The 25,876-nt window shown below is 61.1% G+C and overlaps 9 protein-coding genes across 12 annotated transcripts; 4 read left to right on the forward strand and 5 right to left on the reverse strand.

Annotated features, from left to right (window-relative positions):
* The first annotated feature begins 122 nt into the window (after positions 1 to 122).
* Positions 123 to 2,856, forward strand: hxk1 (Hexokinase). Of its 2 annotated transcripts, XM_047982369.1 has the most exons (6): positions 123 to 372; positions 1,003 to 1,125; positions 1,177 to 1,202; positions 1,258 to 1,665; positions 1,723 to 2,177; positions 2,235 to 2,856. In XM_047982369.1, the coding sequence occupies exons 1-6, from the start codon at positions 333 to 335 to the stop codon at positions 2,656 to 2,658; spliced, it is 1,476 nt and encodes a 491-aa protein (XP_047838333.1). In that variant the 5' UTR covers positions 123 to 332; the 3' UTR covers positions 2,659 to 2,856. The 2 variants fall into 2 exon arrangements, with proteins under 2 accessions (XP_047838333.1, XP_047838334.1); XM_047982370.1 differs by having other exon boundaries at positions 123 to 1,125.
* Positions 2,773 to 4,423, reverse strand: RMT2 (Type IV protein arginine methyltransferase). Its single transcript, XM_047982371.1, has one exon. It carries the CDS (start codon positions 4,196 to 4,198, stop codon positions 2,873 to 2,875), a length of 1,326 nt encoding a protein of 441 aa, XP_047838335.1. The 5' UTR covers positions 4,199 to 4,423; the 3' UTR covers positions 2,773 to 2,872.
* Positions 4,424 to 4,885: 462 nt separating this feature from the next.
* Positions 4,886 to 7,861, forward strand: VTC4 (vacuolar transporter chaperone). Of its 2 annotated transcripts, XM_047982373.1 has the most exons (4): positions 4,886 to 4,978; positions 5,087 to 5,598; positions 5,660 to 7,255; positions 7,337 to 7,861. In XM_047982373.1, exons 2-4 carry the CDS (start codon positions 5,164 to 5,166, stop codon positions 7,616 to 7,618), a joined length of 2,313 nt encoding a protein of 770 aa, XP_047838337.1. In that variant the 5' UTR covers positions 4,886 to 4,978; positions 5,087 to 5,163; the 3' UTR covers positions 7,619 to 7,861. The 2 variants fall into 2 exon arrangements, with proteins under 2 accessions (XP_047838337.1, XP_047838336.1); XM_047982372.1 differs by having other exon boundaries at positions 4,886 to 5,598.
* Positions 7,838 to 11,413, reverse strand: CDC54 (DNA helicase). Its single transcript, XM_047982374.1, has 3 exons — positions 10,927 to 11,413; positions 9,996 to 10,865; positions 7,838 to 9,943 (listed from the first exon to the last, which is right to left on the reverse strand). Exons 1-3 carry the CDS (start codon positions 11,270 to 11,272, stop codon positions 8,085 to 8,087), a joined length of 3,075 nt encoding a protein of 1,024 aa, XP_047838338.1. The 5' UTR covers positions 11,273 to 11,413; the 3' UTR covers positions 7,838 to 8,084.
* A 244-nt stretch (positions 11,414 to 11,657) lies between these two features.
* RET3 (Golgi-to-ER vesicle coat component) lies at positions 11,658 to 12,949 on the forward strand. The gene is made up of 3 exons (XM_047982375.1): positions 11,658 to 11,994; positions 12,155 to 12,395; positions 12,538 to 12,949. The coding sequence occupies exons 1-3, from the start codon at positions 11,883 to 11,885 to the stop codon at positions 12,776 to 12,778; spliced, it is 594 nt and encodes a 197-aa protein (XP_047838339.1). The 5' UTR covers positions 11,658 to 11,882; the 3' UTR covers positions 12,779 to 12,949.
* A 28-nt stretch (positions 12,950 to 12,977) lies between these two features.
* On the reverse strand, positions 12,978 to 14,390 carry JDV02_001445 (L-threonylcarbamoyladenylate synthase; the record flags this gene model as incomplete). The annotated part of the gene is made up of 1 exon (XM_047982376.1): positions 12,978 to 14,390. One exon carries the CDS (start codon positions 14,388 to 14,390, stop codon positions 12,978 to 12,980), a length of 1,413 nt encoding a protein of 470 aa, XP_047838340.1.
* Positions 14,391 to 14,957: 567 nt separating this feature from the next.
* On the reverse strand, positions 14,958 to 17,439 carry COG4 (Golgi transport complex subunit 4; the record flags this gene model as incomplete). Its single annotated transcript, XM_047982377.1, has 2 exons — positions 14,958 to 16,154; positions 16,207 to 17,439. The coding sequence occupies 2 exons, from the start codon at positions 17,437 to 17,439 to the stop codon at positions 14,958 to 14,960; spliced, it is 2,430 nt and encodes an 809-aa protein (XP_047838341.1).
* Positions 17,440 to 17,636: 197 nt separating this feature from the next.
* On the reverse strand, positions 17,637 to 21,807 carry PMR1 (High affinity Ca2+/Mn2+ P-type ATPase-like protein). Of its 2 annotated transcripts, XM_047982378.1 has the most exons (4): positions 21,293 to 21,807; positions 20,042 to 21,224; positions 18,650 to 19,984; positions 17,637 to 18,584 (listed from the first exon to the last, which is right to left on the reverse strand). In XM_047982378.1, the coding sequence occupies exons 1-4, from the start codon at positions 21,455 to 21,457 to the stop codon at positions 18,046 to 18,048; spliced, it is 3,222 nt and encodes a 1,073-aa protein (XP_047838342.1). In that variant the 5' UTR covers positions 21,458 to 21,807; the 3' UTR covers positions 17,637 to 18,045. The 2 variants fall into 2 exon arrangements, with proteins under 2 accessions (XP_047838342.1, XP_047838343.1); XM_047982379.1 differs by having other exon boundaries at positions 17,637 to 19,984.
* Positions 21,808 to 22,962: 1,155 nt separating this feature from the next.
* MCD1 (sister chromatid cohesion protein 1) lies at positions 22,963 to 25,817 on the forward strand. The gene is made up of 2 exons (XM_047982380.1): positions 22,963 to 23,703; positions 23,769 to 25,817. Exons 1-2 carry the CDS (start codon positions 23,440 to 23,442, stop codon positions 25,368 to 25,370), a joined length of 1,866 nt encoding a protein of 621 aa, XP_047838344.1. The 5' UTR covers positions 22,963 to 23,439; the 3' UTR covers positions 25,371 to 25,817.
* The last annotated feature ends 59 nt before the right edge of the window (positions 25,818 to 25,876 follow it).

The following is a 25,876-nucleotide window of genomic DNA, read 5'->3' on the forward strand; positions in this document are numbered from 1 at the left end:
GCTCCCGCCCGCCAGGCTGCGGTCAATCCTGCCTCCACTGGCTGCAAGGTGTGGCGCCCGCCTCCCCCCAACCAGTCCATCCAGCCTGAGGTGAGGGCGGTAACTTTCAGGGCAACCCTCCTCATCACTCTTCCAATCCTGACCGCTTTGCTCCTCCCTCCCCTTCCAGTTCTTGTCTTCTCTCAGCAGCATCGTCCCTGGAACCCGTCCTGTGCTCCTTCGCCGGCTATCCATCTGCTGCTAGTACCCGCTCCGTGCGCCTCAGCCAGCTCCCCCCCGTCCCCGTCCAACTCGTCGAGCTACCCCTCCAAGCCCCGCCATCGCTCGTCAAAATGGTTGGCCTGGGACCTCGTCCGCCGCCTTCTAGGAAGGGTGCGTGTATCCCCGGCCGGCCTCGTCTGGCAGTCCCTGTCGCTTGCTGCACTCTGCATGTTTCCGTTGCCTTGGACAACCAACCCAAGGGGCCATGGCATGTGCCGCGCCGCAATCGATTCATGTCCATTGGCCTCTTCCATGTGATTCGGCGCATTGCCTGCGAACAGCCTCGACTCGTTGGCCCCGGTCTCAGTTCGATGCATGGAGCTCTGCCACACACCGCGGAAGAAGACCGCCACCGTGCCTTCCTACTGGGGAGCGTCACACAGCCAGGGTTGGTGTGTTGGATCTAAGGCCCTGTCTGTCGTCTCTCCGGGTACTCGTCTTCCGGCAGTCCCCGCTTGCGAGTGCCTTTCCAGTGCGATGAAAGGCAGCTGAAGCAACTCGCACGTCGACACGGGGGATGGTCCCGTGATTCACTACCGGCAGGGTGCTTGCGACTGGGATCGTTGCCTGCCTGTCTGAATATACAAAGAGCCGCCGTCTCGCCTCGTCTACCATGCCATGGACCCCGCCCCAGACTCTTCGCTCCTCTGCCCCTCAGCCGGAATTACAGCCGCCTGATGATGCTCCTGTTTGCTACCAAGTAGTTCAGACGACCGCTAACAGTACATGTCGCAATGGCAGGGTCAAAGACGGACTTTCCCAAGGACCTGATGGAGCAGGTCAGGCACCTGGAGGGGCTCTTCACCGTCGACCAGAAGAAGCTCAAAGAAATTACCGAACATTTCATCTCAGAGCTTGCCAAAGGTGATCTTCCCTTTGGAAACTCAAATGGGCGGCGCTGACGTGGATCCGAAGGCTTGAGCGTCGAGGGCGGCAGCATTGTAAGTCGAGCATAGGAGAGCCCAAGACCGCGGCTGATAAACTAACTACCCCAAGCCCATGAACCCGACCTGGGTCATGTCATTCCCCGACGGCTACGAGACAGGAACCTTCCTCGCTCTCGACATGGGCGGCACGAACCTGCGAGTCTGCCAAATCACCCTGACTGAGCAAAAGTCCGAGTTCGACATCCTGCAGTCCAAGTACCGCATGCCCGAAGAGCTCAAGACGGGCAACAGCGACGAGCTCTGGGAGTACATTGCCGACTGCCTTTACCAATTCATCGAGACGCACCACGGCGGCTGCAACATTGAAGCCCTACCCCTGGGATTCACCTTCTCCTACCCTGCTACCCAAAACTACATCGATGAGGGCATCCTCCAGCGCTGGACCAAGGGCTTCGACATCTCCGGTGTCGAGGGCAAGAACGTCGTACCCATGTTTGAGGCTGCGCTGGCCAAGCGTGTAAGTCGGAGGTCCAACGCATTGGGCGGAACGTTGGCTGAGCCTTGTGATTTCTAGGGCGTCCCCATCAAGCTGACGGCTCTGATCAACGACACCACGGGCACCATGATCGCTTCCGCGTATACCGACACCAAGATGAAGATTGGCTGCATCTTCGGCACCGGCTGCAACGCTGCCTACATGGAGAATGTCGGTTCGATTCCCAAGCTCGCCCATATGAACATGGCGCCCGATACACCCATGGCCATCAACTGTGAGTGGGGAGCCTTCGATAACGAGCACAAGGTGCTGCCCTGGACCGAATTCGACAAAATCATCGACCGCGACTCTCCCCGTCCGGGACAGCAGGCGTTCGAGAAGATGATTGCTGGCCTCTATCTCGGCGAGATCTTCCGCTTGGTCCTGGTCGATCTCCACGACAACAAGGACGTGCACATCTTTGAGGGCCAGGACATCTCCCACCTGCGAAAGGCTTACACCCTGGACTCTTCCTTCTTGTCCGCCATCGAGGAGTGAGTTGAAGCCCCACATGACTATGACCATGTAGATTCGCTAACAATCCGTAATAGGGACCCCTTTGAGAATCTGCAGGAGACGTCCGACTTGTTCCGTTCCAAGCTGAACATCACCTGCACGCTGCCGGAGCTGGAGCTGGCTCGCCGCCTCGCGGAGCTCATCGGCACCCGAGCTGCCCGTTTGTCTGCTTGCGGCGTTGCTGCCATTTGCAAGAAAAAGGATTACAAGACTTGCCACGTCGGCGCTGACGGCTCCGTCTTCAACAAGTACCCTCACTTCAAGGCGCGCGGGGCCCAGGCGCTCCGCGAGATCCTCGACTGGCCTGAGAAGGCCAACACCAAGGACGAGGACCCCATTGAGATCCTCGCTGCCGAAGACGGCAGCGGTGTCGGTGCCGCCCTGATTGCCGCCCTGACCCTGAAGCGCGTCAAGGCGGGCAACATGGCCGGTATCCTGCATCCCGAGAACTTCAAGTAATGGCGGAGGCAGCTGGGTTGGGGGTCACCCAGCGGTTGCGGAAGGACCATGTGGGCTCCATGGGCAACCAAAAAAGTTCAGAGAAAGATTTCGCAGATAGATGTCATCACAATGGCCAGGATATGAGCTCTTGTTTGCGAACTCAGGGTACAGGAGCTGAGTGAGGGAGGGTTACTCTCCTCTCGATTGACATAAGCCGGCAATTGTTTGCTTTCTATCCCATGAAAGTGCATATGGGCAAGCGGTACTTATCCAGTGTCCAATACCGCCGCCGCACGCCCTCCCACTCGCCCTGGCCCTCCTCCTTGAGGGCCGTCATGTTGACGTCGCTCTCCTCCCACTCGACATCCATGCCGGCGTCGGCGCAATGCATGTCGACGACTTTTGTGTACACGTCGTAGCATATCCTGCGGTCGGCGCCCAACCCATTGAAGAAGCTAAAGCGTCCCTCCTGGTCCATCAACCCGGGCACGTACTCGGTGAAGAAGAGTTTCAGCTGCGCGTAGTCCTCGCCAAACGTGTCGAAGTAGATGGCGTCGTACACTTCGCCCTGTTCGAGCAGCCTGGGCACCACCTCCTGCCACCTGCCGGCGTGGACCTTGTAGGCGCCGTTCTCGGGCCCGCTCGCCTCCCAGGCGGGGCCGAAGCTGGAGCCGGGCTCCACGACGTGCGCGAGCACCGCGGGGTGCGCCTCGACGATGTGGTGGCGCGAGGGCTTCAGCGTGGAGAAGATGCCGTCGATGATTCCCATGCCGAAGCCGATGTTGAGGACGCGCTTGCCCTCCTCGGCGCCGGGGACGAGGGCCGCGGCAGAGCGGCGCATGATGTCCGTCTCCCAGGCCATCATGACGCCGTTGAGGTCCGCGTCGAGAAGCTTGTCCGCGTCGTACGTCAGGTCGGACTTGAGGTACTCGTCGCTCGTCACCGTCTTTTCGTTGGCGTCGGGCGGGACAAACTTGCGCTCGTCATCACCGCCGTCCGCCATGTCGACGTCTTGGGCTTCGGCCTGCGCGTCGGCTGGCGCGTTGCCGTCGTTGCCATTGGTCTCGGCAGCGTCGTCTCCCGCCTCTGACCCCGAGGAGAGCTCCTCGTAGTCGCCCATGAGGGAGAAGAGCAGCTCCGCGCGCACGCCCGCGTCGACGCACATGTCGTAGAGGGCCTTGCGGCCCAGCCGCCGGGCGACGCACCCGGGCGTCTCGTTGTTGGCGTCGACGTCGTTCCAGATGGCGCCCGAGAAGAACAGCTCCTGGAGCACCTCCCTCGCCTCCTCGACGCAGCCGTCCTCGCCATCGTCCGTGTCCTCGGCCGCAGGCTCGCCGGCCGGTCCGCAGGCCCGGATGGCGGCGTGGAGGGGTGTCTCGCCCGTCGTGGGATCTTGGGCGCTGGCCTTGCCGCGCGCGTCGAGCAGCTTCTTGAGGCCGGAGACGTCGTGAGCCCAGGCATGGTAGAGCACGTCGCGGACGTCCTGCGGGCAGTCGGGCGAGATGCGCGCGGGCATCGAGTCGTCGATGGGCGCCGGCGCCATGGTGGTGGCGGCCATGGTAACTGTGTGTGGTGACGGACGCTCGAGACACACCGCGCGACGCAAGGTTTCGAGGGCGCCAATCGCGGGCCCTCAATGGACGGACGGTATGGTGCGAGTCTCTGCCGGAGTGTCCGGGGCTCCCTTGACTTGATGCCGTCTGCGCCGGGCCGTGACCGGGCAATCTCTGACCGATGCCCCGTCAACTCGACTCGGAGGCAAAAAAAGTGTCGGTGCGAAGAGTCGCTGGACTGGCCCTGGCCCCGCCCATCCGCACCAGCGCCGCCGAATGCGGCCCACCTCACCCGACGCGCTAGTGGAGGGGCGGATTGCTGGGATGCTGGGATTCTAGGCGGCTTTGGGGGGCAACCACTGATGACGGATTGCCCGATGATGGAACCTTGGGCTTGGAACCTGAACCCTCCAGGGCTCCGACTCCCACTGGCTGAGGTACCCACCTTGGCCACAGGTAGCTGGAGGGGAGGGGCCAAAGGGCCGTGGTAGGCCTCGTAGCGCGCGCTGCCCTGCCCGCTGCTCGAGAGCTTCAGTGGGTTCATCCCCCCCCGGTCCGCCCGCTGCAGAGCCTAGATGCCGCCCCCTCCCACGTTGCTATGGTGGACCGCCTGATTCGCCAATGGCTGGCCATGGCGGCGGGCTGACCCAATGCGGCCGTCCAGAGGTTCGCCGCTTTCTCCAACCAAACATCGTGACCAGTCTGGTGCTCCTTTGTCTGCCAGTGCTTTGTCTTGCGCGCCAGCAAAGCCCATGCGCCAGGCAATTTTCTCTCAGGTAAGACAGGTGCTGTCCACCTCCTTTGATGCTCTTTGCCTCCCCTTCTCGAAGACGACGCGCGCCGTGCCGCTCCCCCCCTCGCACCTTCTCATCGCCCCATGCTGATTGTCAAAGACCTCAGAGCACTCGACAAGTCCTGGAAAGCGGCGAAACCGGGCGGCACGTTCCGAGCCCGGCCCGGAGTCGTGGTCATGAAGTTCGGCGAGCAGCTGCGGTCGAGCGTCATACGCGAGTATCAATGGTACTACATTGACTACAACGGCCTCAAGGCCGACCTTAAGAATGCTACCGGCCCTCCCAAGGACGGTCAACATGGCGTCAACGAGTGGACTGAGGAGGACGAGACGCGCTTCGTCGCCAAGCTCGAAACCGAGCTCGAAAAGGTGCACACCAAGCAGCAGGTCAAGGCCATGGAGATCTCTCGCCGCATCGCCGTGAGCGAGCGCGAGGTCAAGGACGTCGTCAATCGCCTCAACGAGCGCGGCCTCAACGAGGAAGGACCCAGCGAGGAGGAGTTTATGCTACTCGAAGAGGACCTGAGCGATATCATTGCCGACGTCCATGACCTCGCCAAGTTCGTCCAGCTCAACTACACGGGCTTCTATAAGATCATCAAGAAGCACGACGTAGGACGACTCTGCCCTAATAGTAGTATTGTGCAACCTGTGTTGGCTAATAGTTGTGCAGAAAATGACGGGATGGCACCTCCGGCCTGCGTTCGATGCTCGACTCAAGGCCAAGCCCTTCTACAAGGAAAACTACGACGCCTCCGTCATCAAGCTGTCGAAGCTCTATGACCTCGTCCGAACCCGCGGCAACCCCGTCAAGGGCGACAGCGCAGCCGGAGGCGCTCAGGCCAACTTTGTCCGCCAGACGACCAAGTATTGGGTCCATCCGGACAACGTCACGGAGCTCAAGCTCATTATCCTCAAACATCTTCCCGTACTCGTCTTCAATGCCAGCAAGGAGTTTGAGCAGGCAGACTCGGCCATCACTTCCATCTACTACGATAACCCTGAAAAGTGGGACCTGTACGAGGGACGGCTGAAGAAGACCGAGGGCGCTGAGGCCATTCGGCTCCGCTGGTACGGCGGTATGCAGACAGAGACCATCTTTGTCGAGCGCAAGACTCACCGCGAAGACTGGACCGGCGAGAAGTCTGTAAAGGCTCGATTCGCCATCAAGGAGAAGAACGTCAATGCATACATGAGGGGCGAACTGCTCCCTGCCGCTATCTTTGAGAAGGCCCGCAAAGAGGGCAAGAAGTCGGAAAAGGCCATCGCGGAAGACCAGCGGCTCGCGTCCGAGATCCAGTACTCGGTCTTGAAGAAGGGTTATAAGCCCGTCTGCCGCTCCTTCTACAACCGCACAGCCTTCCAGCTCCCCGCAGATGCTCGTGTTCGGATATCTCTTGATACCGAGCTGACAATGGTGCGAGAAGACAACCTGGACGGGCGGAAGCGCTCCGGCGACAACTGGCGACGGATGGACATTGGAATTGACTATCCCTTTTCGCAACTACCCCCGGAGGACGTTGTTCGATTCCCGTACGCTGTTCTCGAGGTCAAGTTGCAGACGCAGATGGGACAAGAGCCGCCCGAATGGGTGAGGCAGCTCATCTCGTCGCATTTGGTCGAGGCGGTGCCCAAGTTCTCCAAGTTCATCCACGGCACGGCCTGCCTGTTCCCTGATCGCATCAACCTCCTTCCCTTCTGGATGCCGCAGATGGACGTGGATATTCGCAAGCCAGTGGCGCACGACTTTGGTATCCACCGGCCCGGCTTGTCCGGCACGACGACAACCTCGGACGATGACGAAGAGGACCTTGATTCGGACGAGGAGGAAGTGCCGAGACATGTAGCTCGGCCGCCAACCAACGGTCAATCCAGTCGAGGGGCTCTGCCAGCACCTGCAGACACGGAGGGCCAGACGGTTGACCTACCAACTGCCGACGAAGACTTCCCCATCTACGACTCGGATGATGAGTACGATGAGAACTATGAGTTGGAAGAGGCTCGACGGGTTGGCGGGTGGCACTACTACCATACGCTCATCTCGACCAAGGCTCGAGCCCTTGGACAAGGCACGCTCAGCGTGCTCAAGCATATGGTGCCCGCGCCTCGTGCCACTCAGGTACCGCGCAGCGCCCGGACAGAAATGTTGTTCGGCTCTGGACCCGTGCACACCAGGAAGTTCCGCGCGCCCGCAGGCAAGAAGATTTACGTGCCTGTCCGCGTCGAGCCCAAGGTCTTCTTCGCCGCCGAGAGGACGTTCCTCGGATGGGTGAGTGTCTCTCTGTCTCTCTCTTTCTGCTGTATATCTATCTACCCAACTTGCCCGCTTTCTAACACAGCCCGCCCGCAGCTCGAGTACTCCATCTATATCGGCACCATCGCGGTGACGCTGCTCAACTTTGGCACGCACCCTACGCCCACCTCGTTTTGGGTGGCGGGCATCTTCACGCTCCTCGCCATCCTCAGCCTCTGCTACTCGGTCGGCATCTACCTCTACCGCAGCCGGTCGATCCGCAACCGCAAGGCCGCCAAGTACTACGACAAGTGGGGGCCCAGCGTGCTGTGCGTTTCGCTCGTCGTTGCCGTTGCGCTCAACTTTGCCTTTGAAGGCCGCGAGAGGGGCATCTGGTAGATGTGGGCGTGAGTGTGTCTTAGGGCTCCTCGTGGGGGAGGGAGGGTTTTGTGTAAAACATTCCCATGTATAGAGTACGAAGTTGCCCATGGTGAGGTCGGTGCATTGTCCATTTGGCCGTTTGTACTTGGGGAAATGGTGAGCGAGACACCCCGCGGAAGCGTTGTTGGAAAAGCTGGGGGGGCTTGTTGACGAGCGAGAGCATCTTGGAATATCAAGGACCACCTTAATTTTTAGTGATGCATGCGTACATTCCGAAAATCATTATCTTGTGTGCATGTGCAAAACGTGTAGCAAAGACCCCATGACCAAATCTGCCAGTACAACGCCCAAAGTGTGTATAGTTCGGATCCCTTTGCCGTCCCGCCCGTGACTCTCTTTTTCGGCATACTATTCATGACACGCCGCAATTACTTTGATTCACGGTTGCATGCAAACGCACACGGCAACGCGGCGAACCGTTTCATCAGGCTACGCCTGTAACCCTCCGCACGCTTCTCCTCGCACCCTCACCCACCACGGCGATGAGGTTCTCCGTCTCGAGGGCGCGCATCACCTCGTTGAACTCGGCCGTCTCGACGGGCACGCTGGCGCCCTCGCTCAGGCGCTTGGCGACGTCGCCCCAGCGGACGGAGCCGCCGCCCGCCGTCATCTCGTCGAGCAGGCGCAGCGCCGCGTCCCGGAGCTCGCCGCGGCGCTTCCTGTCGGCGGCGCTCGTGCCCTCGGTTAGGAGGCTCATGTCGATGCGGCCCTGCGAGTCGGTCGCCGCCGTCTTGAGCGCGCTCTGGATGAGGCGGTTCGCCTCGCGCACGTCGTCGCGCGTCACCGTCTCCGAGAGGCGCATCTTGGCGTGCGCCTCGGCAAGGCGGATCATGCTCTCGAGCTGTCGCGTCGTGGCCGTGATGCGTTTCTCGGCGGCGCGAACGTCCTGACCGAGCGAGCGCATGGCCACGTAGCATTCGACGAGCTCCTGCGCCGCCTCCGGGGAGATTGTCGGGTGGATGTGGGAGCGCGCAAAGGAGATGTATGAGGTGAGGAACTCGACCGGAAGAATGTCGTTGTTGGTCTGCGCCGACTGCGGCTTGTCCTCGAGGTACATGGAGAGAAGGTGCTTGGCGAGCCGCTTGTCCGTCTTCTCGTCGATTCGATCCAGGATGAGGTAGACGAGGTCGAAACGAGACAACAAGGTAGGGGGTAGATCGATGTTTTGCGGGACAGAGAGATCCGGGTTGTAGCGACTGCCAATGGGGTTGGCAGAGGCGAGGATGCTGCTCCGGGCATTCAGGGTGGTGATGATGCCGGCCTTGGCGACCGACACCGTCTGCTGCTCCATGACTTCGTGCAGGACGGATCGGGTCGCGTCAGACATCTTGTCAAACTCGTCAATACAGCAGACACCGCCGTCGGACAGGACAAGGGCGCCCGACTCGAGCACGAGCTGCCGCGTCTCCGGGTCGCGCGTAACATACGCCGTGAGACCGACGGCCGAGGAGCCCTTGCCGCTCGTGTAGATGCCTCGCGGTGCGATCTTGTGCACGTACGAGAGAAGCTGAGACTTGGACGTGGACGGATCGCCGCAGAGTAACACGTTGATGTCGCCTCTGTACTTGGGGCTCCCGCCCTTGGAGAAGGTCTTGTTAGCGCCGCCGAAGAGCTGCAGAAGGATGCCCTTCTTGACATCGTCCATCTCGTAGATTGAAGGGGCTAGCGAGCGCGCAAGGAGTTCGTAGATGTCGTCGCGGGCGGCCGTCTCCCTGATTTTGGCCTCTTCTTCAAGGGAGACCTTGCGCGTCTCCTGAATGTCGCTGCCGTCCTTTTCGCCGTCCTCCTCGCCCTCCACACCGAGGGTAGAAGGGTCGGCACCCATGCGTTTCTTATCGACCTTTTGGACGTGTAGGACGTCTACGTACGTCTTGTACACACTCTTGATGGCTCGCTGACGAGGATTCACACGAACGGGGCTGACGCGGAAGATACCGGTCAGCTCGACGCGGTCACCGGCCTTGCAGAAGTCGACCAGCTCGTTGTAGACGCAGACGGAGACCGAGTGCGGTGTCTGACCAGCAGGCACGGCATCAGGCGTCTCCTGGAGCTTGATGACTTGCTTATCCTCAAAGGAGCAGCGATTGTGAACGATCTGCATCGAATTCTTTTGGCCGCAGATTTGGCGGGGGCACTCGGTAGGCTCGCGAATCCTCCCGCGGTCGAGGCCAACGTTGACGGAGTGGTTGCAGACGTTACATCGGAAGAAAGCGTCCTTCATGTCTGGAATTACGGGCGTTGTTCGGATGACGAGGCCCTTGATGCAGATCAGGCGGTCCATATCTGTCCTGGTCAGTTTCGGTGCATCATAGGGCGGCGTGACTTGGGCACATACCGGACGGGTTCAAATCTCTCAGGTTGGTCATCTTGTCGAGGCCAAACGGCCGGACGACGTAAATGGACGAGGCTACCTGATCCTCCAGCTCCGGCTGCTGCTCTTGGGTCGGTCGCGGCGTCGTGGGGTCCTCTGGTCTGTCTGAGCTTGGGAATACCGGCTCGGAGCTTTGTGTGCTTTGTTGTGTGTCGTGATTCCCAGCGCTGCTTTGGCTAGGCCGGCTTCTGAGGCCCTCATTGCGGGCAATTTCCACCATCAGATCATGGACGGACTGATCCATGACAGGGACGATTTCCTGCGGGTAGGCCTGAATCTGATGCCACAGCTTCCGAGTGGGAGGATAAATGTTCAAGTCGGAGATATCAAGGTAGAGCCTTGTGGTACCGAGGAGAAGCATGTTCTCGAGGGCTTCCCAGTAAGGCTTTGACTCGGCGTCCGGAGCGGCGGCGACCTCAGCGTCGGGGACACCGTCTCGATACATGCGATACTTTTGGGTAAAGTTGCGCAGGAAGTCTTTGAAATGGGCGAAGGTATCATCGATGGACACGGTGGTGCCCCAAATGAGACTCTGCCCTTGGCCGCCGAGCACATCGGCTTCGGAGGTGTTGGGGTCGCGGTTGGTGAAGGAGGCGGCGTCGGAACCTGGGGTCTGGCCCTCGCGGACCACGCGGCCCGCGTCATCGAGGATGACACGACGAGGGGCGCGAGGCGTCCGGAGGGCGTCCGAGTTGATGTCGCCTCGTCGATGGGCCGCTGTGCTGCCTCTCTGTGAACCAACGAAGAGACCACTGCTCTCGCTACGTAGCTCGGACTGATGGCGTAGAGATCGACCGGGACTTGAGCTGGGTTCGTATCGAATGGGTGACGATTCTATTAGAGCGGGTGAGTATGCAAGTCGCGCAAGAGAGGAGAGCCAATTGCGGCGCATTACCTCCTGTGAGTCCACGGCTCGCCCTCGGCGTGCGCTGCGGATCGTGGAGAGGCGTCTGAGAGCCCGTCATCTGTCGAAGGGGTGAGCTCGGCATGGCGCCGTGGGCGTGCGTGTCCTGGCTGTCCGTCATCTGGCGCAGGGGCGACGAGACCTCGTTGGAGGCGCCATTGTTCTGGGCGGCGCTCCCCGAGGGCGCAGGCGAGGACTGATAGAAGAGAGGGCTGGAGGCGAGCTGCGACGACTGGCGCGGCGTGCCTGCCGCTGATGCTGCCTCGGACTGGCGCGCCGAGCGGCGGGGGGTCGCCGACTGCGAGCTGCGCTGCCGGCGATGGGACGGCGACGACATGTTGCTGGCTGGCTGGCTGGCTTGCTATGCTGTGTGTGCTCCTCTGCGGTGGTTGAGGATCGGGATATGAAGGACACGGCGCGGAAGGGTCCTTGAGGCCAGAAGCCGAGACGAGGGGCAAGGTGAAGACGTGCGTGTGGTGGGAAAAGGAAGGGCAAGGGTTGCGCGTGAAGCGCCGTGGGACGCGTAAAGTGGTTTCCAGACGCGCCTGGTGCCAATTAAACCAGAAGAAAGGTGGTACCTGGTCCGTGCACACGCGTCGCTCACAATCACACCCTCCGGAGCACGGCAGAAGGTTAAGCCGCCAAATGGTCGCTGGAAGGGAGAAGAGCACCGAAGTGTGGCTTGGCCCGTGGCGGGGCAGCAGCACCAGCGACAGTAGAGCCTCTACTGTCAACTGCCACTGACTGAGACAACCTGGAAGGCACTGAAAGTCGCAGCGCAGAGCCTGTGCTCCACACTGGTCAGGTCCGACTGCTGCGACGGCGCGCCAGCCAGCGGCGACGACAGAGGTGGCCGCAACACCGACAACGAGGCCAGCTAGACATCACAACCTCCCCATCCATCCGCCCGCCAACCCCCCCCCCCCCCTCTTCGCACCGCCGCCATCATGTCTCCCGGAATGACCCTCTTCGCCGTGCAGGCCGTCCTCATCCTCAGCACCGAGGACGGGTCCCGCATCTTTGCCAAATACTACTCCCCACCGCACAGCACCGCCGCCGGTACGAGCGATCCCATCCCTCCCTCCCCTGGTTAACGACGGGCCGACGATACCCTCCTCCCCATTGCCCGTTGCTTTGCGCCCCGCGCATGCATTGCCTCGCACAGTCGCAATGTCTAGTCATGTGTCCTTCATCTACTGACGCAGGCGCGCATCTTCAGGCGGCGCGAGCACCTCGTCGAACCCCTACCCCGACCTCAAGGCGCAAAAGGCCTTCGAAAAGGGCCTCATCGACAAGACGGCCAAGCAGACGGGCGACATCATCCTCTACGACAACCGGATTGTCCTCTACAAGCTTGAGTCGGACGTCATGATCTACGTCGTCGGCAGCCTCGACGAGAACGAGATCCTGCTTTACAACACAGTCCTCGCCCTGCGCGACTCCCTGCACCTCCTCTTCAAGTACGTTTGTCTCGGTTGCCGCTGCTGCTGCTGTTGTTGTTGCTGCGAGCCAAACCTTTCCCCCCTGAGCCTGGCGAGCGCATCCGGCGTCGCTCGGGATACAAAGTCGGTGCGCTGACGCATTTTAAAACAACACCCACAGGCAATCCGTCGACAAGAGGACAATCATCGAAAACTATGACCTCGTCTCCCTCGCCATCGACGAGGTCGTCGACGACGGCATCATCCTCGAGACGGACCCCACCATCATCGTCCAGCGCGTCAGCCGCGCCCCCACGCAGGACGTGCCCCTCGGCCGCATCGACCTCAGCGAGCAGGGTGTCAACAACCTCGCCCAGCTGGGCAAGTCCAAGCTGGCAGACTGGTTAAGGCAGGGTCTCTGAGCCTGGAGGGGCGTCTGTGGTGGTCGGGGTCACTTTTGATACGTTGTTTCTAGCGTCGATGGGAAAAGGCCCCGTGACTTTGATCGGGGGTGATTTTTTATGATATTGATAGAGACTCCAAGAGGGTTGGTAAGGGTATATGCAAAAAAAGAAATCTATCTATGCTCGGTCAAAGGGTCGTCCCCCCCCGCTGGACCTCTTATGCTCTAGTCTCTGATGCTGCCTTGCGAAGGCGGTTCATGACGGCCGCTGCAATGTCGAGCTCGTCGTCTATGCCGTCTACGAATATCGTGTCCGCGCCACGGCGGTCCAGCTCTCTCAAGGCCCAGAACAAGCCGTGGGCAATCTTCCTCGTGTCAATCCCGAGGCTGATGTCGAACACCCGCCCAACGACATTGTCTCGCGCATCCTTGAGGCCACCAGCGTAGACGCTGTATGGCGTCTCAGATTCCGGCTGGGCTCCGGCACCGGCTTGGGGTTCCTCGAGCCGTAGGTCGTCGCACCGGATCCCGGCCGCGGACTTCCACCTCTTGGTCCGGATGACACCCACCGTCCTTGACGAGTAGTGGTGGTGGCCATTGGTCTGGTTTGCGTCTCCGTTCAGCGTTGGCAAGGATGCCGCCGCGTCCTCCGCGTCGGCCGCCAGGACGCCGTCTCCAGCTTGGCCGCACGAGGCCTCGTAGAGTACCACCCGCGCCTTGGGGCTGTAGTGCTTGTATTTCATGCCCGGCGCCCGCGGCGCGGCCCCCCTGTTATTGCTGTTGTTGCTACCCTCCTCGCTCTGGTCCTTGTACGCCTTGACGACGCCCTCCCAGCCGGGGCAGCCGCGCAGCTCGTCCATGCCGACGCCGCCGGGCCGCAGCACGACGGGCGGGTCGCACAGGCCGTCGACGACGGTGCTCTCGACGCCGACGTCGCAGGCGCCGCCGTCGAGGATCAGCTCGATGCGCCCGTCGAGGTCGTCGAGGACGTGGCGCGCCGCCGTGGGCGACGGCTTGGTCGAGGCGTTGGCCGAGGGCGCCGCCAGCGGCACGCCCGCCAGCTTGATGAGCGTGAGGGCCAGCGGCGACGAGGGCATGCGCACGCCAAAGGTGGGCAGGCCGGCCGTGACCTCGGGCGCGAGCGGCGACGGCGTCGGGTTGGGCAGCAGGATGGTGAGCGGGCCGGGCCAGAAGCGCTCCAGCAGGGGCTTGTACCGCGCGGGTATCACGTCATTGTCGTCGTCGTCTTCGCTGCCGCGTTCACCACCACGTCCGCCTCGGGAGTCTCCGTGCCGCAGGAGGGCCCTCAGCATCTGCAGATCCGCGACGTGTACGATGAGCGGGTTGTCCGACGGCCGGCCCTTGGCGGCGTATATGCCCCTGACCGAGGCGCTCCGCGTCGCGTCCGCGCCGAGCCCGTACACCGTCTCCGTGGGGAAGGCGACGGGCGTATCGCTCGCGCGCAGGTACGCGGCCGCCGGCTCCAGCGCGGCCAGGGCGGCGGCATTGTTGTCGTCCCGGCTGATGCACCACTCGTCCAGCCTCGCTAGGCCGCCCTTGCCGGCGCCGGCGTCGTCGGAGAAACGTCCCAGCGGGCCCCTCGTCGGGACGGAGACGACCCGCGTCTCCATAGCGGCGGCGGCGGGGGAGTTCGGGATGAGCCTCAGCCGCGCAGTCGTTGAAAAGCGCCGTACGAGGCCGTCCAGGCGGCGGAGGAGAAAGAACGATGTAAGTCGAGGCCGCGTTGCATGAGCCAACTTGAGAGAGAGACACAAGACGAGCGCGCTTTGACAAGATGCGACCCCGTCGCCGGATAAAGTAAGTGAACAGGCTATGTTACCGGAGGAGAATCAGACCCCGGTAGGTCATGTCGCGGCGTCGGGGTTGCGAGCTCAAGAGTTGTAAGTTTTCATGGTGAGAGGCAACTTTTTTTTTTTCGTTGCTCACTGATGAGACTGACTGAGCATTCGTTGATTGACTCAGACTGTCTCCACAAAAAAGTGTCGCTCTCCCGACATCCCTCCCCTCCTGCGCATCGTCCTCCCCCATCTCCACCGAATTCTCACATCGAAATCCCGCCACAGCCATTCGGGTTCACAGTGCTTACTTGGTGGTTTCTCTCGTCTTGTATCGAGTGGCATTCAGACCACCCTGACGAGTCTTTCTATGTGCGACTGCGGGACACGCCGCAGCCTGGCTCATCCCACGAGGCTCCGCGCTCTCCTCCGCTCCTCCTCGGTCAGCACCCACTCGATCCCGCCGTCGCCGTCGCCGTCGCCTTCAGCCTGCAGCTCCTCCCACTCATCCTCCTCCATGTTGGCGACCATCAGGAGCTGCGTCACCCGCGCAAACGCCTCCCGGACCACGTAGTCTCCCCGCGACACCGTGTCCACGATGCCCGTAAAGTCTCTCTCCATGCGGACCGCCCCGAACCCCGTCGTCCTGCCCCCGTAGCTCAGGATCCGCTTCTCCAGCACTCTGGAGAGGTACCGTGCCGTGAGGTCCAGCAGGTGGCTGTACGTGCCCGACGTCATCAACCGCGCGAGCGCCTTCATCAGCTGGTCCCAGCCGTGCTCGAACCGCCGCCGCACCTGGTCCATCAAGTCTTCCTCCGTCTCGTCGTTTTGCTGTGCCATCTCCGACAGCTCTTCTTCTGTCAGCGTGTAGTCGGCGTCTCGGAACGTGTCGCTCAGTACGGGCCGCAGCCGTGCCTTGACCACCTGATTGAACAGCACCTGGATGCCCTCGTTGAGCAGCTCCGTCGACTTTGACACCACGGCGGTCTCCAGCGTATGCAGCGCCTTGGCAACCAGCCCGACATCCCTATCAAATGGGAACGAATCCTTGAGAGACGGATGTAGCGTCACCGCCCCGACCTGGCCCTCGACGGGCACTATTCGGCCGCCTATGATCCTCTGTAGGTACTCGTTGGCCACGTCCAGACTGTTGATCAGGACGATGAACTGTATGATCTTATCCTCCGGCGGGAAACCTCCCTGTATGATGGCTTTGGGATAAGATTCGTCGCGCATCTTGCGCTGCATCATGCCGACAAAGTCTGATTCCAGTACTCGACCGACCGTGGGCAGAACCGCGGTGATGACGTCTCGTTGCGACGTTGAAAGCGTCTTTTGGATGACAGTGTTGGCAATGTACATAACATCGTCGACTGCCAAAATGATGTAAGGCGCATTGCCTTCGAGATGCTTGTTCAAGCTGAGCGATAGCCCACTCGGATATTCGTCCAGTTGGAACGCCTTCTCGACGGACCGGCGGAAGAAGAAGGTCGTCATTACGTTATATGGAGAGGACAGCTTGGACGAGACCTTTCGATAGAGGTTGGACTTGACCAGCAAGTCGGGTATGACCAAAGGGCTGTCTTCAGTCCCGGGGTCCTGGCGTCCTGTCAGCATGCCGTTCCCATAACGTTTCTTGGATCAAACCTACCATGCACTTGCCCGACAGAAACCGTGTAAATAACGACCACCGCCCCAGCATGACGGCAATCTCGCTGAGCAAGGCGTCCACCTCCTTCATGTTCACCCCCTCGTCCTCGCTGTTCCGAGCGTTGTTGCCAGCGCCCACGGCCGGCGAGTTGACCCGGGGTGTTCCGCCGCGCGGCGGCTGAGGCAGGAAGCTCTGGACCAGGAACGAGAAAGGATAGCTCTTGACGTCGGTCAGCTTCCTATCCACACCACGCTCGTCGCTCCACGTGTCCAGAATGATGCCGCCCTGCACGTCGGCCTCCATTTGCAGCCGCTCGATGACTCGAACCATCTTGCCGGTGCCGTAGTGTCTCTCCACCAGCCCACCGTGACCCTCGACAATCTGGGCAATGTGCTCAAACAACTTGGTAAGAGCATTGGCGTAGAAGAAGCCCTCCTTGCGGTTGTTTCCGCCGATGCTGTCCTTGAGCGTCGCCCGAGCAGTGCCCGCGACCCCCTGACAGACGTATCGGCCGTACACGTCCAAGCCCACGTCCGCCCTCCCAATCAGGGGGAACAGCTTGAAGAAGCGGGTGACCTTTGTGCCGTCGCCGTCGCTCGCCGCCTTGTCGAACTCACGGAGGAACAGACCGCACAAGCTCTCCCTTGCGCCCTCGAGCGTCACCCACGGCGGGTCCGGCACCTCGACGCTCGGCACTATGCTGGCCGCAAAGGCGCCGCGCGCGATCTCCTCGGGCACTTGGCTGGCCCTCGACAGATAGGCCGCAGCTGCCTCCCAGTCCTGCGGGGCGCCCATGGAGCCCACGACGCCGTTGACGCAGGCCTTGAGCTCGGCCACCTGCTCCACCACGCCCAGCGTGTCCTCGACGCGGCTCTTCTCGAGGTCCAGCTGTTTGACTCGGCCGCTCAGCCGACCAGCCGTCTCGGACGCAGAGGAGAGCATCTCGTTGCCGACGGACCGCGCAGCGATGACCTGCGCGCCGAGCCCGGCACGCAGCAGGTCCAGCCGGCCGAGGTCGCGAGACAGGTCCGCCTGCGAGGCGACCAGGGCATCGAGCCGTGCTGTTATTGCAGTTTCGCGCTCGTGAAGGGCCGCCAGCGCGGCGCGCAGCTGCTCAGCGTTGGTGGCATCTTGGACGGTCGGCGCCGCTAGCGGTGGACCCTGGGTTGTTGCCGTCACGCCGTGGTGTTCGTGGCCCGAGCGGATGGCGATGCCATTGGAAAGGGAGGACATTGACGGAGACAAGGCGAGGCCGAGAGGCGCATAGCTGCCTTCCTGCGATCGTCGTTGCGGAAACGAGGAAGCTGTCGAAGGTGGTGCACAGCGCAAGACGGAGTGGAGGATGGAGGAGTACTGGACACGAAGTGGGTTCAATCCAATCCAGTGCTGTCTGTCGACTGCCGCCACAGCTCGTTCGTCGCCAGAGGGAGGGCCGGGCAGCATCCACTGTCAGCCCACTACCTACTAATCACTCCCTGAGCGATTGCCCACCGACCCAGCGGCCACCTGCCTGTAAATAAGGTAAGATGGGCGGACGCCCGAGCCGGCCTCGAATAAGGTATCGCCAGTCAAAGGGCAACCCGGAACCTCCAGCCGACGGCAGGCACCTGCAACACCCTTGGCCACGCACGCCACCATGATTGTACAGATTTACATTCTGATGTGCACGCGACACAGCAGCACGAGGCTAGTATGCAAAAAGGGACCACACCCCCCGCCGCCAGATCTATGTAGTAGCATCATCAATACACAACCGACCTCTCCCGACACCAGACCCGTCCAAGGGATATGAGCCTTTGGAATTGCGCCGCCCGTCCACCAGAAACCCAAACCTATTTCTTACACCGCCTGGCTGTACCCGCTTCCCAAACGCCTCTTGCCGTACTTCAGGTATTTTCGCAGCTCGTCCGCCCAAAACACGGTGCTGCAAAGCGCAACCAATCGAACCAAGTCGCCGAAGCTGAGCGCCTCGGTCTGGAACACCTCCTGCAACCATGGCATGTATATCACCAGCAGCTGGCATATCAGGCTGAGGGACACGGCCCAGTTGAACAGGTTGTTCGCGAACAGACCCATCTCGCCACGGAAGATGGACTTGGACTCAGACCGGCAGCTGAGCGCATTAAACATGTCGAAGAAGACGAAGCACGTAAACGTCATAGTCGTGTCCCGTCGCGTCACCTGTCCGTCCGCCAGCATCTCCCGGCTGTATATCAGCATCGTGCCAACCATGATGATGGACGCCGACGTCAGCACGCGCATGAGCACCGCCCTAGTAAGGACAGGGTCGCCCCGGTTCCGTGGTGGCCGGTTCATCACGTCCGGGTCAACCTTTTCGACACCAAGCGACTGTGCCGGAGGGCCGTCCATGATGATATCTGCGTTTCACTCGTTAGCAAGAAATTCCACCCTGTCAACACGCCTCCCCGAGAGTTGCGCTCACTGATCCAGAGAATCTGCATGGCATTCAGGGGTGTCCTGAAGCCAAAGCAGGTGCAGAGAAAGACGAGCGACAGGCCCGCCGCGCTGGTGCTGAGCTGAAACGTCAAGAAATTCTGAATGTTGTTGAATATGCCCTTGCCCTCCTCTATGGCATGCAGAATGGTCGAGAAGTCGTCGTCGGTGAGAATCATATCCGCCGCTTCTTTGGCAACGTCGGTCCCGTGGCGGCCCATCGAGATACCAATGTCAGCCTTCTTCAGGGCCGGCGCGTCGTTGACGCCATCTCCCGTCATGGCCACGATGTCGCCACGAGATTGCAGCGCTCTGATGATCTTGAGCTTGTGGTCGGGGTTCGTTCGGGCAAAGATGGTCGTGTGCTGCAGTGCCTGCGCCAGGTCTTGCTCAGACATCTGGTCTACTTCGTCGCCCCTCAAAACGGACTTCACCGTCGACTGGCTTGTCGAATGAGCGCTAGGCACAGCAATCGTCATGCCCAGTTGCCTGCCGATTGCCACAGCCGTCGTCTCCGCGTCGCCTGTGATCATGACGACTTTGACGCCACCTCTCATCAATCGCCTGATCGATCGAGCGACGCCAGGTCTCGGCGGATCGCTCATGCCAACCAAGCCGGCAAAGGTAAGATCCCTATATGCCTCATCCGATCCCGGCAACGGAGAACCCGAGCCGTCTTGCCCGGGCGTGCCACTGCGTGGTGCTCCCGGCGTCGAGCGTCCCTTTGCCGATCTGTTGACTGGTCCACTAGCGAAAGCCAGTACCCTGAGACCCTTGGCCGCCATGGTCTCGGCTGCGGCCAGTGCCTCCTGGCGCCGGGCGTGATCGAGCACGATTTCGCGTCCGTCTCGTTCAAGGTAGGTGTCACAAGCCGCGAGCACCTTTTCAATGGAGCCCTTCATGTACGCATACTCCTTTTCACCCTTGGCGTCGGATCCGATCGTAACGCCCATCCACTTGCGCTCGGAGCTGAACGGGGTCTCGGTGACGCGAGGGCCGACAGACTCGCGCGCATCGTGCTCGTTGAACTTATCAAGCAAGTCTAGCATGGCCACATCTGTCGGCTGCCCGACCCATCGGGTGTACGGGGCGGCGTCTTCGCGACCGATGGTCGAGGATAGAACGGCCGTGGCCGCCGCCCCGTTGTCCGTATACTTCTGAGCAAGCCGTGCGTTGTTGGCAATATTGCCGATGCGAAGGATTCGCATCGACGCCTGGCTGATTTTGTTTTCAAGAGACTCGGCATCTGATACCACGTCAAACGCACCTCCTGCTCCAAAGCACCACAGCTCGGAGGTGGTCATATGATTTGTCGTTAGCGTGCCTTAGGGAAAAGTGTTAGTTCATCCGATACATCACTCCGTTCAACGTCGAGACATACCTGTCTTGTCCGTGCAAACCACATTCACCGACCCCAATGTCTCGACCTTGGGCATGCGGCGAACAATGGCATTGTGTCTGGCCATTCGGTGCACTCCGAGGGCTAAAGTGACAGTAACGATGATGGGCAGGCCCTCTGGAATGGCGGCGACGGCCAAAGAGATGGAGATGGTGAATATCTCGAGCAGACCTTTACCTTGCAGCCAACCCACGAACGAGATCAGGGCAATGACAGCAAATGACGCCTTGCTGAGCTGAGACCCGAGATCATCCATGGACAGCTGCAACGGTGATCGCGGGCTCTCGGTCCCTGTGACACTCGTTGCGATGGTACCGAAATGCGTGCTGCCCCCTGTGGCAAACACGATGCCTTGGCCGTAGCCCGATTTGACCAGCGTTCCCATGTACGCGATGTTGTGTGTGGTGCTGTTGGCGTGATCACCTTGGCTGTCGCTCGGTGACAGCGTGGATGGGCGAGGGAGCTGGACATGGCTGATGCCAAGGGCATTGATTCTACGCGATCGAGCCTCGGTGGTCACTCGAACGGGATCCGTCTCTCCGGTCAAGTTGGACTCGTCGATGGTGAGGTCTGCCGCTTTGGTGACGCGTATGTCTGCGGGGATGCGATCGCCGGTAGTGAAGAGCACTAGATCGCCCGGAACAAGTTGGCCAGCCATGACCTTGGCTGACGTTGCATCGAGAACGTCTTCGGCTGGAGTCTTGAGGCCGGGGCTCAAGGAGCCGTCCGCACCCTCCAAGGCGGCGGGCGGCCACGACGACGTCTTGGGTGTGCCCTGAGGCTTCGCTGGTCCGCCCCGCACAAGGTGGGCATGATTCGGAACCAGGTGGTTGAGAGCCTCAATTGACTGCTCCGATCGGTATTCCTGGACGAAGCCGACGGTGACGACGATGGTGACGGCCACCGTGATGCTGACTGCATCATCCATGTTGCCCAGCAGCAAGGACGTACCCGCGGATACGAGCAGCAGCACAATGAGTGGCTCTTGGAACTGCTTCACGAAGCGCAGCCATAGCGGTTCGGGATCTTCGTGGGGTATCTCGTTCGGGCCATAGTCGCCGAGGCGCGTCAGGGCTTCGGTTGGCGTAAGGCCCTGGGTCAGAGATGTTCGCAGCCGGGCGGCCGCCTCGCTCGGGGTCATGTATGAAAAGTCATCGGCAACGCCCTGTAGGATTCCAATCAGCAAACACAACATGACATGTAAATGGGGAAAGCATTAGTGTAGCGTCGTACCCGCGCATGCGCCGAAGTCGTCCTGACATGCCGAGGCCTCGAAGGCGGCTTGTCGCCCTCGGAGTCCTGAGTGAAGCCGGAAATGGTCGGAATACTGTTGCCGGCAGCCGTAGGGAGCAGCGGCCCGTGATTTGCGCCCTGGTTCCCCTGCCATGGCAGCTGCATCGTCGCGCACAAAGCGCACCGCGCCGGTGCAGGAGGTGCACGAGGATCACCGACCGACGAGGGAGCGGGTGCTCTGGCGGGTCATGGGGAACGAGAGCAATGGCGACGTCGCCTGTGAGAGGCGCGTGTCTAGATGCCTCTACTCTGCGTGTGGTCGATGGAGGAACGGGGGCGTCGGCGTGGGTAGATTGGGGACGATGTCGATGGTTTGAGAACAAGTGTCGTTAGGGAGGACAAGCTGGTTAGTTCCCACGGACGTTGCAGGCACGGACGGGCCTTGGTGTGGCGTTGGGACACAGCTGGAGCGGTTCAGGATCAATTGCCCCCCTGAGAGGGGTCCATGGGGGGGGTTCTACCTAACCAGAGGGCGCCTCAGGTTCACATCAGTCTCCAATGTCGATCCGGCCACGCATGGAGCGGGCTCAGTGGAGGGTCCGGGGGGCCTTGGGGGCGCCATGCATCAGTAACAGTGGAAGCGACCGCTGTGGGGGGCGCCTGGGCAGCGGAAGGCCAATGGTAGGCGAGGCGCCATGTGGTAAAGCTGAGCCACAGTTGAGGTTATCGGACATGAGACAAAGACGGGGAGCTGGCCAGGAACGCCGCGTTGCATGCAAGGATAGGATGGAGCCCAAAAAAAAAAAAAAGGCAATTGCCTTCTCTGGCGGTGGGCTCGCGGCGTGACTTGCAGCAGCGACGTGCTGGCTTCTTGCTCGCATCCTGGCATCTAGGGGAGGGGATGTCGCAGTCGGATGTCGCGCAAAAGGACGAAGTACGGTGCTCGGCCGACGGGCCAGGCCGGACTTTGAGGCGGGTGCCCAGGTGGTTTATTATGTCCATGTACTTGCCTTGACAATGCGGAGACGCTGGTCATACGTAGGCCAGTATCCGATGGCTTATTACTACTACCTACCTAACTAGTAGTACGAAGTACAGGTAACCTCTTCGTAGGTAGTACATGGGTATACTGTACGTTGATGAATTGCTTCCACCCGCTCCATAGTGTTGCCAAACGCAAGCGCCTATGCGAATCTGGGCCCGCGGCAGAGCAGGGCCGCTGGTGGAAGAACCTTTGCGCCATGCCTGCGTCCTGACATGACAACGGAACCTAGGTTGGAAAGGTCAGTCAGTACCTTACCTGCCAACACAGGCGGCTGTTTGGTTGCCCTGAAGCAACAGCGTGGCGGTCAAGACTTGATTGAGTGGCCGCTGGCACACGGCAGTGGGACAGAGGCGTGGCTGGGGCGTGGGGGGGAAGGCGCGCCGGAATCCGGGTTTACTAGTAATTCCGCGCTCTGCACGTGCATCCGCGTGCGGCGAGTGGCCAGATGGACGAAAGCAGTGGAGCCTCGTTCCAGACGTCCCAAGACGTTCCAGCAGGTAGGGGTACGTACCTCGCGTTGAGCCACGCCTTGCACTTGCACGCCGCTCCGCCGAGCCCCCCAGCCACGCCATTTTAGTCACGACCTGAGGAGCCCCCAGCCCGGCGCCCCAGCGCTCAGCGGCGTCGACTCGTCCACCTTCGCTCTCCCGCCTCCCCCCGTCCGTCCGTCCCCTCCAACACCCGCCCAAACTCACGGCTCCCATTTCTTCCTCCTCCCCGTCCGTCCATCCATCACCGCCGCTCCCTCATCGCGTCGCCGCTCGTCGCTTCTATCGCACCGGCCCCCGCCGCCCGCCGCGACGACACGACACGCTCATCGCGATTGCTCTGCTCTCGCTTGCTTCATGCCGGCGCGCTGTTTTCTTGGGCGCGCGTGAATCTGGCCTGACACGGGTCCCGCCCGCTGCTTGTTTATCCACCCGCAACGCGCACCCCTGGCCCTGTGTTTACTCACCTCCGCGCGACTGCCCTCCGCCACCACCTCGTCCGCCGGCGTTGGCTCGCCTCCTGGTAGCCGCTGCCGACTCTCTGCATCGCTCATCGCCTGCCTCATCGCCCTCGTGGCTCTCCCGTCGCCGCGCGCCGCGCCACCGTCGCCGTCATGTTCTACTCGGAGACGCTGCTCAACAAGAGCGGGCCGCTCGCCCGCGTCTGGCTCTCGGCCAACCTCGAGCGCAAGCTCTCCAAGAACCACATCCTCCAGTCCAATGTCACCGACAGCGTTGAGGCCATCATCACGCCTAACCAGGCGCCCATGGCCCTGCGCCTCAGCGGCCAGCTGCTGCTCGGTGTCGTGAGGATATATCAGCGCAAGACGCGCTATTTGCTTGACGACTGCAACGAGGCCATGATGAAGATCAAGATGGTTAGCCCATCCTCCCTCGCCCTCCCAAGTCATGACGCGCACTCCCATGCTAATCCGCTCTTCAGGCATTTCGATCTAGTGGTAACAATGACCTTGCTGCCAACCTACAAGTCTCCAACCGCGAGGCGCTGCTGCTGCCGGACAGGATCACTCCATATGACAACCTCGAGCTTCCCCCACCGCCCGATGCGTCGTGGCTCCTGTCGCAGGCCGACGACGTGACTGCCACCCCAGTTGGCCGTAAAGGACGTATCAGCAACAACAGGGACATCAACCTGCAGGAAGACTTTGACAACAGCCAGTTCCTCCAGGGCAACAGCGCCTTGGATGAGGATGATCTCGTCCCAATGGACGACCTCGACCTTGGACTCGACTTCGGCATTGACATGGACGGTGGCCCAAGCCAGAGCATCGAAATGGGTCGAGATGCGCCTGCAGCTCGTGACTTTGAGGATGACGTGCTGAGCGAGCTCGATATGATGCCTCGCCATGGCAAGGACGACTCCATCGCGCTCGACTTTGGCGAGGACGGTGTCCGCATCGCCGACGGAGAAGGCGACATACCCATGGGAGACGACGACTTTGGCTTCAATGTTGACGATCAGTCTGCCATGCCCGAGCTGGCTGGCGCTGCAGCCTTCAACCGCGCGAGGATATCCGAATCGCCGCTTTCGGACATTGATGAGGCGCTGGCCCGAGAGGTGGAACAGGAGTACTCGAGACACAACCAAACAGATCTGTACGAGCCCATGGACGACACGGAGACGGCGCTCATCCGGCGACCCACGCAGCGCTCCAAGAAGCAGAAAATCATGCTGCCCGACGACGAGATTGCGCTGTCAAGCAGCCACATCAAGCAGCAGCAAATCGACCGACACAACATCATCAAGCCCGCTGCTTTCCTTCCCCGTGACCCGTTCCTCCTAGCCCTGATGGAGATGCAGAAGAGTGGCGGATTCGTTTCGGGCATCATGTCCGAGGGCCGCAGCGCCGCGTGGGCCCCCGAGCTCCGCGGCATGCTCTCCCTCGATGCGATACGGGGGATCAGCGACTTGAAGCGCAAGCGCGACAGCGGCATCGCCGACGTCGACAGCGAGCAAGGCGCCCTGAAATCCCCTCGCCTCGAACTCGGAGACGACACCGACTTTGGCTTTGATGGCCATGGGCTCGGCAACCAGAGCGTGACGGCCGACGGCACCATCCTGGAGATTGGCGCCGACGATGACGACCACCACGACCGAGACATGGGAAGCCCAATGCCTGCCTTTGACGAGACGACGGCACCGCTCGTACACCCGGCCGACAGCGGCCCCGTTTCGGTCGGCACTAAGCATGCCGTCCACATCCTGCGCGACCTGTTTGGCTCAGAAGCGGCCACGAGCGCCGAGACACGCAAGAAGTCGCAAGTCGTGTTCCAGAGCCTGCTGCCCGAGAAGCGCACAACAAAGGCCGAGGCCACCAAGATGTTCTTTGAATGCCTTGTCCTTGCCACCAAGGACGCCATCAAGGTCGAGCAAGGCTCCGAGCTGGGCGCGCCGATCCGCGTGCGGGGGAAGCGTGGCCTCTGGGGCGACTGGGCCGAGCGCGAGGCTGGCGGCGAGATCTCCCACCAGAACGAGCCAGAGCCCGCGGCCGTCAGCGCGCACGCTGTCGCCGTCGAGGCGTAATGCATCTTTGCTGGAAACATTTTTGCGGTAGTAATGAAGCCGCGGCTGGCCGGCCAACGCGCCGTGCCCGGCTCGTGTATGATTACTGGCTTGGTGCATTGTTGGGCATTGGCTTGTTCAAGACGGCGTTGGAGGCGTTGGCTGGGAGATACCACGGATCGCGCGAGAGGAACCGCCGACTGATGATCAGGAAAGATCCTAAAAGGGGAAACAGCTCTAGTATTGGAATGCGCGTGACTGCGCTGGCTGAGCCGAGGGCCGCGGCCAGGACTGTTTCCCAGAAGTGCGTTGAAATGAGGATGGGTTGGGTGGTGTTGGGGTAGGTAGGCAGTTTGTAGCTTGATCGAATAAAACCTGATACGGAAATGCCAAAACGCTCTCTGCGCAGCATTGAGTATGACAGTACGCTGCGCGTGAGTGGATGCGGTTCTAGTATCTAGTTATGTATGAAGCAATGCCGGTTAATGTTGGTGGGATGTCCACAATGGCGGTTGTGGCTCGCCTCG

Source organism: Purpureocillium takamizusanense, chromosome 1, assembly GCF_022605165.1.
Source record: "Purpureocillium takamizusanense chromosome 1, complete sequence".
Taxonomy (NCBI): domain Eukaryota; kingdom Fungi; phylum Ascomycota; class Sordariomycetes; order Hypocreales; family Ophiocordycipitaceae; genus Purpureocillium; species Purpureocillium takamizusanense.

Bases quoted from the DNA above. Each gene is read 5' to 3' on its own strand.
- hxk1 (XM_047982369.1), top strand. From the start codon at position 333: ATGGTTGGCCTGGGACCTCGTCCGCCGCCTTCTAGGAAGG. The intron at 1,126-1,176 runs GTGATCTTCCCT...GTGGATCCGAAG, and splicing joins CATCTCAGAGCTTGCCAAAG to GCTTGAGCGTCGAGGGCGGC. The intron at 1,203-1,257 runs GTAAGTCGAGCA...AACTACCCCAAG, and splicing joins GCGTCGAGGGCGGCAGCATT to CCCATGAACCCGACCTGGGT.
- RMT2 (XM_047982371.1), bottom strand. From the start codon at position 4,198: ATGGCCGCCACCACCATGGCGCCGGCGCCCATCGACGACTCGATGCCC.
- VTC4 (XM_047982372.1), top strand. From the start codon at position 5,071: ATGCTGATTGTCAAAGACCTCAGAGCACTCGACAAGTCCTGGAAAGCG. The intron at 5,599-5,659 runs GTAGGACGACTC...ATAGTTGTGCAG, and splicing joins AGATCATCAAGAAGCACGAC to AAAATGACGGGATGGCACCT. The intron at 7,256-7,336 runs GTGAGTGTCTCT...GCCCGCCCGCAG, and splicing joins AGAGGACGTTCCTCGGATGG to CTCGAGTACTCCATCTATAT.
- CDC54 (XM_047982374.1), bottom strand. From the start codon at position 11,272: ATGTCGTCGCCGTCCCATCGCCGGCAGCGCAGCTCGCAGTCGGCGACC. The intron at 10,866-10,926 runs GTAATGCGCCGC...CCGCTCTAATAG, and splicing joins GAGCCGTGGACTCACAGGAG to AATCGTCACCCATTCGATAC. The intron at 9,944-9,995 runs GTATGTGCCCAA...TGACCAGGACAG, and splicing joins GAGAGATTTGAACCCGTCCG to ATATGGACCGCCTGATCTGC.
- RET3 (XM_047982375.1), top strand. From the start codon at position 11,883: ATGTCTCCCGGAATGACCCTCTTCGCCGTGCAGGCCGTCCTCATCCTC. The intron at 11,995-12,154 runs GTACGAGCGATC...GCGCATCTTCAG, and splicing joins ACCGCACAGCACCGCCGCCG to GCGGCGCGAGCACCTCGTCG. The intron at 12,396-12,537 runs GTACGTTTGTCT...CAACACCCACAG, and splicing joins TCCCTGCACCTCCTCTTCAA to GCAATCCGTCGACAAGAGGA.
- PMR1 (XM_047982378.1), bottom strand. From the start codon at position 21,457: ATGCAGCTGCCATGGCAGGGGAACCAGGGCGCAAATCACGGGCCGCTG. The intron at 19,985-20,041 runs GTATGTCTCGAC...CTTTTCCCTAAG, and splicing joins GGTTTGCACGGACAAGACAG to GCACGCTAACGACAAATCAT. The intron at 18,585-18,649 runs GTGAGCGCAACT...AGTGAAACGCAG, and splicing joins CATGCAGATTCTCTGGATCA to ATATCATCATGGACGGCCCT.
- MCD1 (XM_047982380.1), top strand. From the start codon at position 23,440: ATGTTCTACTCGGAGACGCTGCTCAACAAGAGCGGGCCGCTCGCCCGC. The intron at 23,704-23,768 runs GTTAGCCCATCC...TCCGCTCTTCAG, and splicing joins CCATGATGAAGATCAAGATG to GCATTTCGATCTAGTGGTAA.